The 13313-nt window shown below is 56.6% G+C and overlaps 1 protein-coding gene across 1 annotated transcript in view; it reads left to right on the top strand.

Moving 5' to 3' along the window:
- The window catches only part of Lamb3 (laminin subunit beta 3), a 39974-nt gene extending 27148 nt beyond the window's left edge, over positions 1 to 12826 (top strand). The window contains exons 12-23 of the mRNA XM_055609148.1: positions 135 to 331; positions 683 to 794; positions 1450 to 1828; positions 3358 to 3518; positions 3594 to 3811; positions 4032 to 4229; positions 4536 to 4680; positions 7949 to 8156; positions 8480 to 8621; positions 8949 to 9125; positions 9769 to 9922; positions 12327 to 12826. Of these exons, the coding sequence (XP_055465123.1) occupies positions 135 to 331; positions 683 to 794; positions 1450 to 1828; positions 3358 to 3518; positions 3594 to 3811; positions 4032 to 4229; positions 4536 to 4680; positions 7949 to 8156; positions 8480 to 8621; positions 8949 to 9125; positions 9769 to 9922; positions 12327 to 12463 (2228 nt within the window). The 3' untranslated portion in view covers positions 12464 to 12826. The remainder of the gene's footprint in view (positions 1 to 134; positions 332 to 682; positions 795 to 1449; positions 1829 to 3357; positions 3519 to 3593; positions 3812 to 4031; positions 4230 to 4535; positions 4681 to 7948; positions 8157 to 8479; positions 8622 to 8948; positions 9126 to 9768; positions 9923 to 12326) is intronic.
- Positions 12827 to 13313: the final 487 nt, after the last annotated feature.

Raw genomic sequence — 13313 nt, 5'->3', positions numbered from 1 at the left:
AGGAGCAGGGCCAGACAGCTTGGTAGGAAGGGCCCCTGAGGTTACAGGGAGGGCTGGGCCCTCTCTGGTGCATGTTTTCTGGGGCCAGCTCTCTGTGGGAGCCTTCCTGTGCTCACCAGCCTTCCTCCCTCCAGGTTGCGACTGCAGCATCTTAGGTGCCCGGCGAGATATGCCTTGTGAGGAGGAAACTGGGCGCTGCTTGTGTCTGCCCAACGTGGTGGGCCCCAAATGTGATCAGTGCGCCCCTGCCCACTGGAAGCTGGCCAGTGGCCGGGGCTGTGAGCCCTGTGCCTGTGACCCTCGCAACTCCCTCAGCCCCCAGTGTAACCAGGTACGAGTGACGTTGGCCTAGGGCTCTTCAGTCACAGAGGGATCCTGCCTTCCAGTGTCCCTCTCTCTCCTGCACACTGTCCTCTGGCCTTCCTATAGGCAGGCAAGGCTACATCTGTCCCCTTTTTGCCTGTGAGAGGCCATCAGATGTCCCTCCCTCTGTAGCTCTCAGCTATGGGCCAGGCATTTTCCCATACCTTCCACAGCTCAGGGCTGAAACTCAGTGACAGGCTTGTCTTTGAGTGAGAGCACTGGTCTCGAGGAGCACAAGAGTGAGGGTCTGAAGCAGGGTTCCTGGGAGCAAGGCCAGGCAGGGACTGGAAGGGTCCCCCATGGTGCTCTCTTTATTCAGTTCACAGGCCAGTGTCCTTGTCGGGAAGGGTTTGGTGGCCTCACGTGCGGCTCTGCTGCCATCAGACAGTGTCCCGACCGGACCCATGGAGATGTGGTCACAGGGTGTCGAGGTATGTGCTTGCTACACGGTCAGGCAGCAGGCATGCAGAGGGCTGGGGTAAGGGATGCTTGGCAGAGGGCATTGACGTGGTTGGGCCTCCTGTACTGCCGGCCTGGGTAGCCCCATGAGCATCTCCCTTTGAAGACTGCCTGGCCGCCTTGTGCCTGGGCCAGGTCAATGAGGGCAGTCCTCACAGCTCCAGAGGGCCTTGCTGAGAGCAGGGGGCAGCAGCAGTGGAGAAAATGGCTCTTGAGGGAAACAGGCGTGTCTTCCTGGGGGCTTCTGTGTCAGCAATGGCATGGGACTAACAGAAGCATTGGGCTCAGCCTCGCAGGGCCTGAGCAACCTGCTCTTCTTTCACGCTTCCTCTTATGGGGAGGTGCTGAGGAGTGAACATGCCTGTGCCTTGGTTGTCTCCTAAACTGACGCAGGAAATCAGTGTGAATGCACGATGGGTGTGCTGGTCAGACAGGTTCACGTGCATGCAAATGTGTAACTCAGAACGTGCCCGGCGTGCCGTGGGTGCAAAGGACACGCTTTCTGTCCGTCACCATCAAAGCTTCTGCTCTAGCTGCTGTCGTCTGATAGTCCCGGTCTCTCGTCCCCGCCATGCTCTGTCCTCTTCTTGGCCCCCAGCCTCTGAGTGTCATTTCTTCCTGCTCTAGCCTGTGACTGCGACTTCAGAGGAACTGAGGGTCCTGGCTGTGACAAAGCCTCAGGCCGCTGCCTCTGCCGCCCCGGCTTGACGGGGCCCCGCTGTGACCAGTGCCAGCGAGGATACTGTGACAGCTACCCAGTATGTGTGGCCTGCCACCCTTGTTTCCAGGCCTATGACGTGGACCTCCAGGAGCAGGCTCGGCGCCTCGGCAGTCTTCGTAATGCCACTGACGGCCTGCGGACAGGGCCAGGTTCTGAGGACCATGGCATGGCCTCTCGGTTACTAGATGCCAAGAACAAGATGGAGCAGATTGGACAGATCCTAGGGGACAGCTCTGTCACAGAGCAGGATGTAGCTCAGGTGGCAAATGCCATCTTGTCTATCAGGTTGGTCCTTTTCCCACTAAGCTGCTGGAGGAATCATGCCAGTGGGCTTGGGTGAGGGCCACACTCGTGCATTCCCACCCCCGGGCATTTTCACACTCATCCTCTCTTGGCTACCAAGGCAGGTCTGGGAAGGTAAAGTAGTGCTGTTGCACCCATTCTGTAGATGTGGAGACCTGCACAGGCAGACGCACACCCAGAGCCTAGTGTCTCCCCGAGCTCGCACTGCCAGCGGGAGGAGTCATCTTGGCAGAGGGCACCAAGAGGCAGGACACTAAAAATATCTGTGAATTTGTCTTTAGAATGCAAGCAGTCCCACCCACACCGCCTCCTACCAGTGGAGCGCCTTCTTTGGGAGATCAGGTTCTGGAAGTTTCTATAATTAGCTTGTGTCCCCTGAGCATCAGTGGGTGGATGGTGCCAAGGGCACAAACAATAAGAAAGAGGCTCTGCTCTTCATGGGGCATTTGGACATCCTGGGCAGTGTGGGATTTGGGGTGCTCTGTGGGTGAGCTACAGCTTGTTGGAACTTGTTTGTATGTGTGTGTGTGTGTGTGTGTGTGTGTGTGTGTGTGTGTGTGTGCAGGTACATGTGAATATAAAGGCCAGAGCAAGGTGCTGGGTGTCTCCTGCTGTCACTGTATGAGGTACTGCCTTGAGACAGGATCTCCTATTGGCTGAGAAGCTCACTGTTTCGGTTAACGCCTAGCTTTCAATGAATGTACTGGCGATTTGAAGTCAGGCCTTTGCAGTTGCAGAACCAACATTCTTATCTACTGAGCCATTTCCCAGCCCTCCCAGAGAGCTTTGGAGTCTCTTTGGAGTCTATCAGGATCCAAGTACTATGCAAATTCCCTGGAACATTAAAGTATTAAGGCTTGGTCTTCACGGGCCAAGGGCTAACTAAGGTATCTGTCCTGTAAATGGTGACGTGGCACACGTTAGAGAACCCTCCTCGCAAGGGAGGCCGTGGTGGCCTCCGCAGGGGAAGCACTGTGACCCAAGTCTCAGAATCAGGCAAGCAGCCACAGGTGGTCAACCTAAGAACGCGCTGTGTTTCCATAGGCCGGAGAGGGTGCTGTGCCCAAGCGAGACTGTGTGGGAGAGAGTGCAGGAAGAGAAAGCATGGTGGTTTGTCAGAGGGTGTGAGGCACAAGGACCAACCCGAGCCTCTGCTGCATGGGAGTACTGATGGGTTGGAGCTCCATGGCTGCAGAGGAGAGAGTGGGAACCATAGGCTGGAGCTGAAGCCAGGGCAGCCAGCAGGCTCTCTTCATGGAAGCGGGGAAGAGCTGGGAACAGCCAGGACAGGGAGGAGCAGGAGGTGAGTCCTTAGGCTGACAGGGGCGGAGGAGAGAGCTTTCACAGAGCCACCTGCAGAGACGTGGGGCAGGGTGTGCCCTGGCTCCCGCTGGTCCTGGCCTCTGCCAGGTGGAGTTCTCAGTGGCCTGCGGATTGTCCCCATGCGGCCTGCCCCTCCTGACTCAGTTACAGCCTCTCCCTGCATTTCAGCAAATATCCTTCTGTCTCAGGCGGACTCTTCAGGGCCTGCCACTGGACCCGCCCTTACAGGAGGAGATGGAGTCCTTCTCTGCCGACCTGGGGAACCTGGACAGAAGCTTCAACCGCCTCCTCCTTATGTACCAGAGCAAGAAGGAGCAATTCGAGAAGCTAAGCAGTGATGACCCCTCAGGTGAGAACAGGGACCGAGGCTGCTCACCCCCGGGAGAGAGACCCTCACCCAAGGCCTGCAATCCCTCTTCCTCAGGCGCCTTCCGCATGGTGACCTCCGCTTACGAGCAGTCCTCCCGGGCTGCGCAGCAGGTGTCCGACAGTTCCAGCCTGCTGAGCCAGCTGAGGGATAGTCGCAGGGAGGTGGCGGGGCTGGAGAGGCAGGCTGGGGGAGGAGGAGCCGGAGGAGCCCAGCTCGTGGCCCTGCGCCTGGAGATGGCCTCACTGCCTGACCTGACACCCACCATCAACAAGGTGACTGAGAACGAGAGGCCAGCATCCTGAAGCCCTCATGCCTGTGGTCTGTCCCATTCAGAACCTACCCTACCCCACTCCTTCTGACCCCATGTCCCTGCTGTGTGCTCCAGGATTGCCAGGGAAGCATGGTTCTGGTTGCCATGGAGATGTGTGGCTGTTTAGTACGGGATGGGAGTGGTTATGGAGCAGCCTCTTTGACACCCTCATCTCTCTATAGCTCTGTGGCGGCTCTAGGCAGACAGCCTGCACCCCAGGACTGTGCCCAGGAGAGCTGTGCCCCCAGGACAATGGCACAGCCTGCGGATCTCACTGCAGGGGAGCCCTGCCCAGAGCCAAAGGGGCCTTCCGCACGGCAGGGCAGGTAGCTGAGCAGCTACGGGGCTTCAATTCCCAGCTCCAGCAGACCAGGCAGATGGTAGGTACCGTGAAGTATGGGAGTGACACAGAGTGCAAAGTCCCTTGAGCAATTGAGTTGGTATGTTACGGTCAGGAGAATGAAGCCCAGAAGTCTCCGGTGATCTGCCTGACGCCTCACAGCAAGTGTGAAGCAGGATCTGGAGCTGCTGTCTTGGGCTTCCTCTTGAAGGAAATATCATTTGCAAATGGGACCGGTTGCAAGTTCCAAGGTTGCACCTCCCAAGGAGAGGATGCCCTATAGAGTCCTCCTTGGAGAAGCTCCTTGGAGGCATTGTCCCTCCTGATCCATGCTGTGTTTCCACAGATCAGGGAAGCCGAGGAAGTGGCATCCAGGGTCCAGTCAGACGCGCAGCGTCTGGAGACCCAGCTGAGCACCAGCCGCCTGCAGATGGAAGAAGATGTCCGGCGCACGCGGCTTCTCATCCAGCAGGTCCGGGGCTTCCTCACGGGTGAGCTGGCCTCCCCTGCCTGTGGGTGTTCTGCTCCCTCCAGGTCTGCTGCCCTCTGACTTGGCCCTATTTTGGGGTACTGATTTTGTCACCTCCTGTTCTTCCTTGAACTTCCCTACCTTGTTGTTGGATGAACGTGGACTCCTCTCTTGACCTCTGGCCATGTCTTCTCTGTGACTTTATGTGTCTCTTTCCTTGTCATGCCCTTTCCCACTGCAGGGCCTTTCACTGATCCTTGCTGGCCTGGGGTGACAGTTCCAAGGCTACAGCTTTAAATGCCACCTCTTCAGAGAGGCTTTCTGTAGTCTTTGTCTGTACCCCTCCTTCCCTCTCCCATTCATCCCTCCACTTAGAAGTGGTTATATAGTCCATTATGAGTGTGCCTCTAAGAGAGCAAGGGTGCCAGATATACAGCCATGAACATATACACACCACACACACACACACACACACACACACACACACACACACACACACGCATATATATTCATTGGTGGGGTGAAGGAATGATGAATAAAGAACTGAACTCTCTTCAGTGGCCTAGTGGGTAGGGACTCAGGGACTTGACTTGGGGTAGGCTGCTTCTCTTGACCTTATCTTTCCCTTGAAAATGGGGTTGATAGTATTCTACAGGTTTATCCTGAGGACGGAGTAACTGCTGTTAAAATGTGCTTTGATAAATTAAAGGTGCCTCTGGAGCGTGAGTTCGCATTATTAGCTCTTGGGTCCCTGTCAGGACTTTGCTTGGCTGGAAGCCTGGCTGATGTGAGCTGAGGGCTGGGTGCAGCAGCGATGGCTCAAGCTACCACTCAGCGTTTTTACCCCAGAAGCCCAAGCTGTGTCCTGAGTGTGTCCTGAGTGCAGACAGCAGGCCATGCATGGAGCTGTAGGGGTGCAGGTAGTACGCTAGTCCTGGAGGGGTCCACAGCCGCCCTACGACTTAGGCAGCAGGAGCCACTGGGCATGGCATGGAGTCCAGGGCAAAGATGTTGGGCATGTAGGACACAAGGACAACCAAGCTTGGAGCTTGAGGCTGAGTAGACATCTTATGCTAACCTGGGCAGGCCCAGGCTCACGCTGGGAGGGCTGACTTCTCTGCCAGCTTGGGCTCAGCTCCTGGGAACCATCAGGAATGCGCAGGCCTCTCCTCTCAGCTAGGCTGCACCTCAGGTCAGGGCCTGCAGTGAGTACAGGGGCAGAGGGGAGGGTGGGCTGAGAGAGGCTTGGCTATGGATGGCCCCGGAGCTCTCACGGCAGATACTTGGTGAGTTGTACTCTGCAGACCCATGGCAGGGGGTGCCAGCCTCAGCTGCTCCTGCCGGGAGAGAGCACTCCCGAGGCTACAGAGGAAGGAGTGCTGCCTTTGCTAGCCCTTCAGGAGGAGCTGAGGAAGTTCGCAGCAGGCCTGTGGAGCAGTCAGTGAGCATGGGCAGTGTTGGGGCCTCTGCATGGGATTCCTTACCGCAGCCACTCTGCTAAGTACTGCTGTCACGTCCGTTTCCCAAGTGAGGGATGCGCAGAGCAGTTAAGCAAGTTGCTAGGGTGCCCAGCTGCAGACGGTGCCGACGCCCGCTGGAATGCCCGCCGCATGCACAAACGCCTCCTTTTGGTATCTTTCCGTCTCTGTTTTCTCTCTCTTCCATTGCCTCTTCTGACCCAACAAATTTCCCCTTCTCCTCTGAGATGCCTGTCAGGTTTCCCAAGCCCCCAGGAAAGCTCCCTGGTCCTGGGGAGGTGCCCCTACCTGAAGGCTCACACCCCAAAGGTCGCTCTGCTCATGCTTCATCTTTTATGGATCTCTCGCTCCACTACATTTTGAGCTCCGCAAGGCTGGGCAGACTCTGGCTGGATCTTTGCCTTAATTGCACGCGCTGTGCATGCTGATGTTGACTGAACCCACTCAGAGGGTTACAGATGGAGCGCACTGTGCACCCACACGCTCGCTGCTGCAGCTGTGCGAAATGCAGGACGAACCTAAGTTGGGTGGGGCTGTGCTCCCGGCAGGAGGCTTTCTGGGAAAGGGCATTCAGCCCTATTTGGAGAACAGGGCACTGGGCTCCAGGAGGGCTGACATCTTTGTGGGCAGATTTCCTGGGAGGCTGAAGGCGAGATGAGACCACGGCTGTACCGTGGGCTCCTGTGGTTGCATAGCATGGAACATCCTGCCTCCCTTCTCCCAGAAAGGTCCTTCCACCAGTGTGGAGAGGGACGGGGATGGGACCTATGTCACCTGCTGTCTGTGATGAGAGGTCCCAGAATCCCAGAGGAGTTCAGGCCAGGCTAGACTTCGGGAGAGTGGACAGCTCTTTGCAGAGTGATGTCTGCAGAAGCAGCTGAGAGATGAGAAGGGGTCGCTCTGCACGTCTCTTCTGGATCTCTCTCTGAGACACTTTGTAAAAACCCTTGCTAACTGATGGTGACATGGCACAGCCAGGATGGTGAGGGTCACTGGAGGCATTTCTCAGATTTCGAAACTGAACCCGGGTAGCCTGAGTGAGCAGAAAAGAGCGAGTTTCCTTTCAGTCTTTGGAGTACCCTGCAAGTGCAAAGGACCTCTAAATGCGTGCCCAGAGCTGGGATCTGGGGCAAAAATGGGATAGAATCCACTCTCTGTTCTCAGGGGCTCATACTGCAACATCGGAAGAGAGACAAAGCAGGAAGATGAGTGTTCTCATGGGGGGAGGGGGAGGGAAAAGAGGTGAGGGGGAGAGAAATGGGGTGAGGGGCCAGGAATGCTGGTCCTAGATTCCATTGCTAGGACTGGCCTATCTGAGACAGTGATATTTTGGGAAGAAACGGTAGTCCTTCTCTGCCTTTGAAATGATGAGTGCTTGGGCCTGAAGAGGGATGCAGGGAAGGGGTCTTATTGCCAAGGAAGCAGTTCCAGTTCCTGGCCACTCCCTCCAATTTGGAGCTGATTGTGTGTGTGCTGCTGGCATTGTTCAATACCAGCTGCCTGGCACCACCTCCTTCTTCAAGCCCACAGCTTCCTGTGGTACCAGACACTTAGCTGCCACAGCTGTGCCCACATCCCTCCTCCCCTCAGGAGACACAGGACAAGAATCTTGTAGCGTCCCAGAAGCTCCTTATTACCACTGCCAGAGAAAGGCACCAGGGTTTGGCCTGGAGGAGCAGGGCTCTCGGGTAAACAAAACAGAGGGGCTGCAGCGGACACCCTCCAGGGGTGCGACCCAGCCTGGAGGGGCTACTTGTGCTAGAGGAGCCTCGTGGGGCCTCTGATCCGATGGCTTGCTTGGCTGTCTTCCAGACCCTGACACAGATGCGGCCTCCATCCAAGAGATCAGTGAAGCAGTGCTGGCTCTCTGGCTGCCCACAGACTCAGCCACAGTGCTGCGCAAGATGAAAGAGATCCAGGCTATTGCTGCCAGGCTCCCCAATGTGGACCTGGTGCTCTCCCAGACCAAGCAGGACATCGCACGCGCCCGCAGGCTCCAGGCAGAGGCCGAGGAGGCCAGGTATGGCCACTGGCCCCAGTGCCTTCCTGTTGGAACTAGGCTGATGTTTGCTCCCCAGACTTGTGGCTGGGAGAGAGATCCAGGTGCCGTAGCATAAGAGGGGAGCCAGGGGACTGCAGGGTCCGGGGTACACTGCATTCATGTGACCCAGGACTTCATGCAGGGAGCTGTGTCCAGAGAGTCCTGGGCAGCACTTACACTTCCCTGCCCCTGGGCGGGTCCTGTGCTCTCCTTGCCTCTGTCCTCAGGGCTGCTGTGGACTGAGCTCATGCTTGCTCATTTGCTGTCGCTTGTTCTCTTTCCCCTTCCCTTCCTTTACTCAGAGGCCGAGCCCAAGCTGTGGAAGGGCAGGTGGACGACGTGATTGGGAACCTTCGGCAGGGCACCGTGGCTCTGCAGGAAGCCCAGGACACTATGCAGGGCACTGGCCGCTCTCTTCGGCTCATCCAGGAAAGGGTTGCTGAGGTGACACATTAGCCCCTCCCCCATGTTTGGGAATGGATAGATTTTGGTGCAAGACAGAAGGTGCTAGAGTGCTCCAGCTAGCTAATGCTGGAGGTCTTCCCTTGGGGCTTCAGACTTGCGTCACCTGCCCAGGATGCAAAGGCAGGGATGGGCTCTGGGCTGCATTGATGAGTGAGTGGAGATGGAGAAGGCTTGGGTGCCACTCAGCTGCTAGCTCACAGTCAAGGTGTCATGGTCCTTTCTAAAGAGAGAGGCAAGCTGGGGAAATGAGGCCCCTTGATGCCTGAGACCCAACACAAACCCTGATTCTTTTGTCTTTCCACAAAGGTCCAGCAGGTGCTGCGGCCAGCCGAGAGGCTGGTGACGGGCATGAAGGAGCAGATGAGCGGCTTCTGGGCACAGATGGAGGAACTCCGTCACCAGGCCCAGGAGGGGCAGGCACAGGCAATACAGGCCCAGCGGCTTGCAGAGGGCGCCAGCCAGCAGGCGCTGAATGCCCAGGAGGTATAAAGAGCCATCCCAGACATGTGGAGCCAGAGCAGGGCTCCTGAGCAGTAAGAGTTACCTTGTGAGACCAGAATGGTTCACTCATTGCCAAACATTACCTGTGCCTGAATCTACCCACTGCTGCTCCTCGGGGTAGCTGGCACAAGAGGCAAGGAACATCTTAGATACTGTTTATGAATGAGATAGAGACTTGTCCCAGGCGCCAGTTCACCTACAAAGTAGTTTTCCTTGATACCCACTCTGGAGCTCATCTCCCGAGTCTCCATCCTGGTAGACATTCCTGGGTTGGACAGACAGACACCCTGGGCTCCCTCCTAGACAGAATTGGGATAAAGAAGATCAAGAGCCATTTCAGTACCTCAGGTATACCACTTGCTGTGCCCAGAGCAGCAGCACGGGCACATACAGTCCTGGTCTAGAGACAAAGCTGCCAACGCACCTGGATACTAACCTGCCATTTTGTGCCTGAAGATTGTAAGCTGTCCCCGGGGCCTCAGGGGTAGGCAGGGCACCTAGGCAACCCTAACTTCTGGGGACAGCAGAAGGCCGTGTGCTGGCTTGGCTGATGCCAGTTAGCTTCCGGTGTTTAGGACTTTGGATTATGCCCATGGTGGTGCTGAGAATGGCCTATTTCCCCCAGGGCTTTGAGAGACTCAAGAGAAAGTATACAGAGTTGAAGAACCGGCTGGGCCAGAGTCCTGCGCTGGGCGAGCAAGGCAGTCGGATCCTGAGCATCAAGACTGAGGCCGAGGAGCTGTTTGGGGAGACCATGGGAATGATGGACAGAATGAAAGGTGAGCATGATCCGGGAACATGGACTGTTGGGCCCTCTGGAAGGCAGTCGCCACCCACAACTTCTTTAACATTTTTTAAATTGTATTTTTTGTGTGCACAAATGCACACACGTGTGAGTGGAGGTGAGAGGGCGGCTTGGGCGAGCTGGCTACCTCCCTCACCTCATCGGTTCTGGGGATCAGATTCAGGTTGTCAGTGGCGGCACCTTTACCCACTGAGCCATCTCGCTGTCCCCTCCCATGTGGTACTCCTAAAACTCATTCTTGTTGGAGCCTAACCAGCAGGGATAAGGGAACGAGAGCAGCCAAAGATAACTGAGCAGCTTGCACATGTTAGCGGAGTGTGGAGACGTGCAGGTGACGTGGCCGGACCGGGAGGCGCTTGCAGGCCAGCTGGGGCCTTTTCTCCTGCTGCCCTCGAGGCATTTTAGTGACCCGCATGTCCGTGATGAGGACATAGGAGACTTCAAGGGGCTCAGAGGGTAGTCGGTGCCAGAGAGAAATGTTCAGAGAGGTAAGATCTGAGGAAGGCGGCAAAGGCCTGGGGGAGGCTGGGGGGTGGTGAGGGGCCACAGGATGATTGGGGAGAGAAGGAGGAGGGGTGTTCCATGGCCATGACTGGACTCACATCCAGAAGGAGAGAAAGCTAGGCGAGGAATCCGAGCACAGTGTCCTGGCTCCTCATTGCCCTGACGATGAGGGTAGAGATGGATGCAGTTGTGAGCTGTCTTAGGCTGTCTGCGTGTTTGGAACATGGGACACAACGATAGTAGCCTTGAGAAGGGAGAGTTCCTGGAACTCCCTGTCCATCTGTGGGTATGCTGAAAGTGTGTCCAGCAAATGCCATGCACAGTGTTCTTCTGAATGGCAGTACAAATGGTTGGTAGAAGCCTCATCTACGGCCAGGTGGACACTATGGAAGATAGCAGGTTGGTAGGTTTATGGCGAATTGGCTGTGGCCACGTGCCCTGGAGGAGGACTGGATGCCAGTTCAGCACTTGTCCTGGCCTTGCCCAGCAATACCGTATCTGCAGATAACAATTTTCATCATATCTGAAGATAATACAGTGGGAAACAATCACTGACAGGGAACTTCAAAAGTTCAAAATGATGGGCGAAATTACATAAGAGGGAAAGTCACCTCTGTCCCTGTTTGGGCCTCTGCCACTAACCCACGGCTTGGGTGAAGCTTCTCTGTGGATGGCTCATGTCACCAGAAGCATTTTGTAACTGCTAAGTGGTGTAACGCACCACTTAGTAACGCACAAGCTGTTACTCAGGAGTTCTGAGTCACTGCGAGATGTTCTAAGTCAGCAGTGTCTTGCTCACCGATGCAAGACTTGGCAAACATGGGACAAACAGGAGGCAGCGGCTCCAGGGTGACAGGCCCAGAGGGCCCCATGCAGACCGATCCTGCTCCTGTGCTCGGGGCCGAGCCTTCCATTTGCTGGGACCAAGACACACCATGTGCTAAGTCACTGTGTTGTCATCCTGTCTGTCAGCCTGGATTCCATGCAGAGGTCCACTGGCTGCTCAGAGCCAGCGCTGCTGCACTTTGGGAAGGTGAGGGCAACCTCACCTTCAGAAAGAATACCGACAGACATGCGCCTGTCGCAGGGAAGCGGCCAGGGTAGGCAGGGGAAGGGGTGATGTAGCGGTTAACGAGTTGAGGTGTTTGTCTTGGATGTCCAGTCACAGAAGTGTTGCAGTGCTGTTCCCCAGCAGCACACGAGACAGTCACCACTGTCTGGGGTAGGCCTGGGGTAGCTGTGTGCGTGGAAGTGGGAAGTGGTCAGATTTGGGCATCCTGAGGAGATGACTTCGGCATAGCTGCAGTCACCCTGCGAGGCAGCGCACACTCCTCCCCACCTCCCGGTAAGGTCCAGGCCGTCACAGCATTATGGAGGGGACTCCTGCCTGGTGTACCCTGCAGAATTTCAGACCTTGTGTCTTATCTGCAGATAGTATATAAATGTGCTGAGGCAGGAAGCAACCACTTTGTCCCGGAGTGATATTTTAGGGAGTGGTGAAAGCTCCAGGACACCTGGCCAGCTTTTTTCCAGCATGCACTTGAAGGCCATTGGTAGGATTCAGGGCTCTGCATGCCTAACTTGGTTGCAAATATTGGGGGCAGCACCCTTCTGTGCCACCCTGGGATAGCCAGAGAGCCTGGAGTGGAGGAGAGGGGCAGGCCAAGGGGAGGCTGAGACGCTGGGCCTGGGCCTGCCAGGTTTTGCTAAGAGCAGGATGAGGCTGGAGAGGTGCGTAGTCTGTGCTCGACAGCATTTGGGGGAGACTCTCTTGTCCCTGCTGCTTCCAGGCTGGGGGAGGGGCAGAGCAGGCTGGGAATCCCTGGGCTTCTCACCCTCTGATTCTTTCCTGCTGGCTGTTCTGCCTGCCTCAGACATGGAGTCCGAGCTGCTGCGTGGGAGTCAGGCCATCCTGCTGCGCTCGGCGGACCTGTCGGGGCTGGAGAAGCGCGTGGAGCAGATCCGCAGTTACATCAATGGGCGCGTGCTGTACTACGGCACCTGCAAGTGACCCGAAGCCCCGCCCCTTCACTTCCCCCCTCCCCCTGGAAGGGCGGCTGGGGAGGGGGTGTTTCCTGGACTGCGACACTACGTCCTGCACACTCTGGTCACTGGTGTGCCGCCGACTGTACCGGGCCTGTGCTTGCACGACCACATTCAAAGGAGAGGTGGTGCAAGGGGTGAGCCTCAGGGCTCAGAGCGCTTAGCTGAGGGAGCTGGGCTGGACTGTGCCCCGCACCCACTCCTACCCCCCACTGCGGTGGAATCTGGGACCACACAAAAAAAACGGAATAAAGAGTGCAGAGCCCAATAAGGTCTGCACAGGCACCGGGAAGCTCAGGAAGACATGACCTGACTCTGCCTTAAGTGACCTTTGTCACCTTTTCTGCCTCCTGCTGAGTTCCTGTGGGCCTGGTCCTAGGGCTTGCCCTGGTTATGCAGCCTAGCTCAACCAGCCCCTGGAATCAGGTAGACTGAGCTTTTCTGTGTCCAGACTGGAGCCCATCTGTTCCCTTCTCAGGTCTGTGTACGCACAGTGCCTCTGCTCTACCAGGCAGCGGAGGGGAGCAGAGGCTCTTTAGGTGGCAGTGCCCAGTCTGTGGCTGCACAGCATCTGGCACTGGTACACAGAGCCCAGGCTTTCAGCCTCAAGCCCCGAGAGCCCGGCTTTTGACGGTAGGGACCTGTAGATGTAGGTGCTCAAGCTGGTGGCTTGTTTTCTCTTGGTTGTAATCACTGGCAGCCATGGCACTGGGCAGCTGCTGTCCTCCTCCACTGTCACTGCACCTGTCCCCTCTTAAGGCTTGGCAGCTCCTGGAACTCTTTAGTTGCCAGGACCCACAATTTCTTATATTTGGATC

The sequence above is a fragment of the Psammomys obesus genome, unplaced genomic scaffold (assembly GCF_907164565.1).
Source record: "Psammomys obesus unplaced genomic scaffold, mPsaObe1.curated_primary_1811, whole genome shotgun sequence".
NCBI lineage: Eukaryota > Metazoa > Chordata > Mammalia > Rodentia > Muridae > Psammomys > Psammomys obesus.
This window is presented reverse-complemented; position numbering and strand designations above follow the sequence as displayed.